This window comes from Emiliania huxleyi, assembly GCF_000372725.1.
Source record: "Emiliania huxleyi CCMP1516 chromosome Unknown EMIHUscaffold_149, whole genome shotgun sequence".
Taxonomy (NCBI): domain Eukaryota; phylum Haptophyta; order Isochrysidales; family Noelaerhabdaceae; genus Emiliania; species Emiliania huxleyi.
In genome coordinates this window covers 305539-307040 of record NW_005201102.1, presented here as the reverse complement: position 1 = coordinate 307040, position 1502 = coordinate 305539, and the positions used below count along the sequence as shown (strand labels likewise).

At 63.3% G+C, this 1502-nt stretch overlaps 1 protein-coding gene across 1 annotated transcript in view; it reads right to left on the bottom strand.

The window, feature by feature from the left end:
• The window catches only part of EMIHUDRAFT_228699 (hypothetical protein), a gene marked incomplete at both ends in the record, with an annotated part of 1178 nt that extends 644 nt beyond the window's left edge, over nt 1–534 (bottom strand). The window contains one exon of the mRNA XM_005786867.1: nt 8–534. Coding sequence (XP_005786924.1) covers nt 8–534 — 527 coding nt within the window. The remainder of the gene's footprint in view (nt 1–7) is intronic.
• Nucleotides 535–1502: the final 968 nt, after the last annotated feature.

Below are 1502 nucleotides of genomic sequence, written 5' to 3'. Positions count from 1 at the left end.
GGCGGACGCGCCGTCCGCGTCCGCGTCCGAGTCCGCCGCCGCGCGCTCGGCGCCGTGCAGCGGGGGAGGCGGCTTGTGCGAGAAGGGCGCCGGCGCGGACAGCAGCAGGTCGTCGAGATCCTCCTCGTCGGCGGTACGGTACCCGCCCGCCTCGGACCAGCCCGCGTCCGACCAGCCCGCCTCGGAGAGACCCTCGTCCTCGGCGGTCGCCATCGACGCCGTGCGCGAGCCGCCGCCGACGGAGCGGACCGGCCGGCCAGAGACGGAGGAGTTGGAGGAGCCCGCAAGCTGCGGCTGCCGCAGGGCGAGCCGCAGGGCCTCCAGCTCCTGCGCCAAAAAGTCGAGACCGGTGCTGTGCGCCGCAAGTCGCTCCTCGATGGCGTCGAGTGCAGCGCGCGTGGCGGTGAGTCGGCGGTGCAGGACAACCGCGCATACCGCGCCCGCCGCTGCGCCAGCGACCGCTGCGCCAGCGATGCACTCCTTCGCCAAAGGCCGCAGCCAGGCAGCCAAGCGTCGGGAGAGGCTCATAATCATGGCAACACCATCTAGAAGAAAAAAACCGTCAGGCCTAGTGTCTATGTGAGAGACTGCGAAGAGAGATAGGAAGAGGCAGACTCCCTAGGGTGGGCGACGGCTAGCGCACCACACACCTCTCCTTAAAATCCCTTTGTGGTGGCGGCGTGCCGTCCTCCCATCCCTCCCTTGGGTTGTCTGTTTTCTTTCTTTCTTTTTCTGTGTTAGGAGTGACTTCAAGAAGTCACTATCACTAAGCACAGTACGTGCTCTAGCGGCCGGCCCGTGCACCGTGCGAGCCCCTGGCGAGCCCCCGCGGACCACTCGGCCCCAGTCGGGCCGCGACGGGAGAGGCTCCTAGAGCAGCTTGGCGGAGTTCAAAGCAAATTGTTTTCTCCTTCCTCGAGACGATTGCGGCCTCCGCTAATTAGGCAAGGCGGCTGCGCAAGTGATGGTCCTGTTTGCAGAGAAAGGAGTCAAGGAAGGCAAAGAAATCACATGGTCATATGGGGACTCATACAGGAGCGCCACCGCAAGGAGATGGGATACAAGGCGGGGACGAGGGCGAATCCGAACGCAATAACACCCCAGCAAGCGCGGACGGCATTTGCTAGATACTGCAAAAAGATAGACGTGACGAAGGAGGAGCTAGCGTGGAACTTTGGATGCATATCGGCAAGCCAAAATAACGAGCCGGAGGCTGTCCTGGTGTGTGAGCTAATCCTGAGCAACAATAAGCGACTGTACCACGGAGCACAGAGCGCAACAGACAGGACAGCGGCGACAGCGGACACGGCAGAGACGAGTGTGAGACAAAGGGCGGCGGGGATGGAGGGCGGTAGCGACGGGGATGGCGACAGTGACAGTGGCGAGGGAGAGGAAGGGGGTCCATTAAGAGCAGGCGCACATCGCTTCCAGTGAGGGGGGCGCGCTTCTCTGCACGCCCCATCCCTACCCTAGGATGTTGTTAAGCCTTCGGGTTTTTCGCC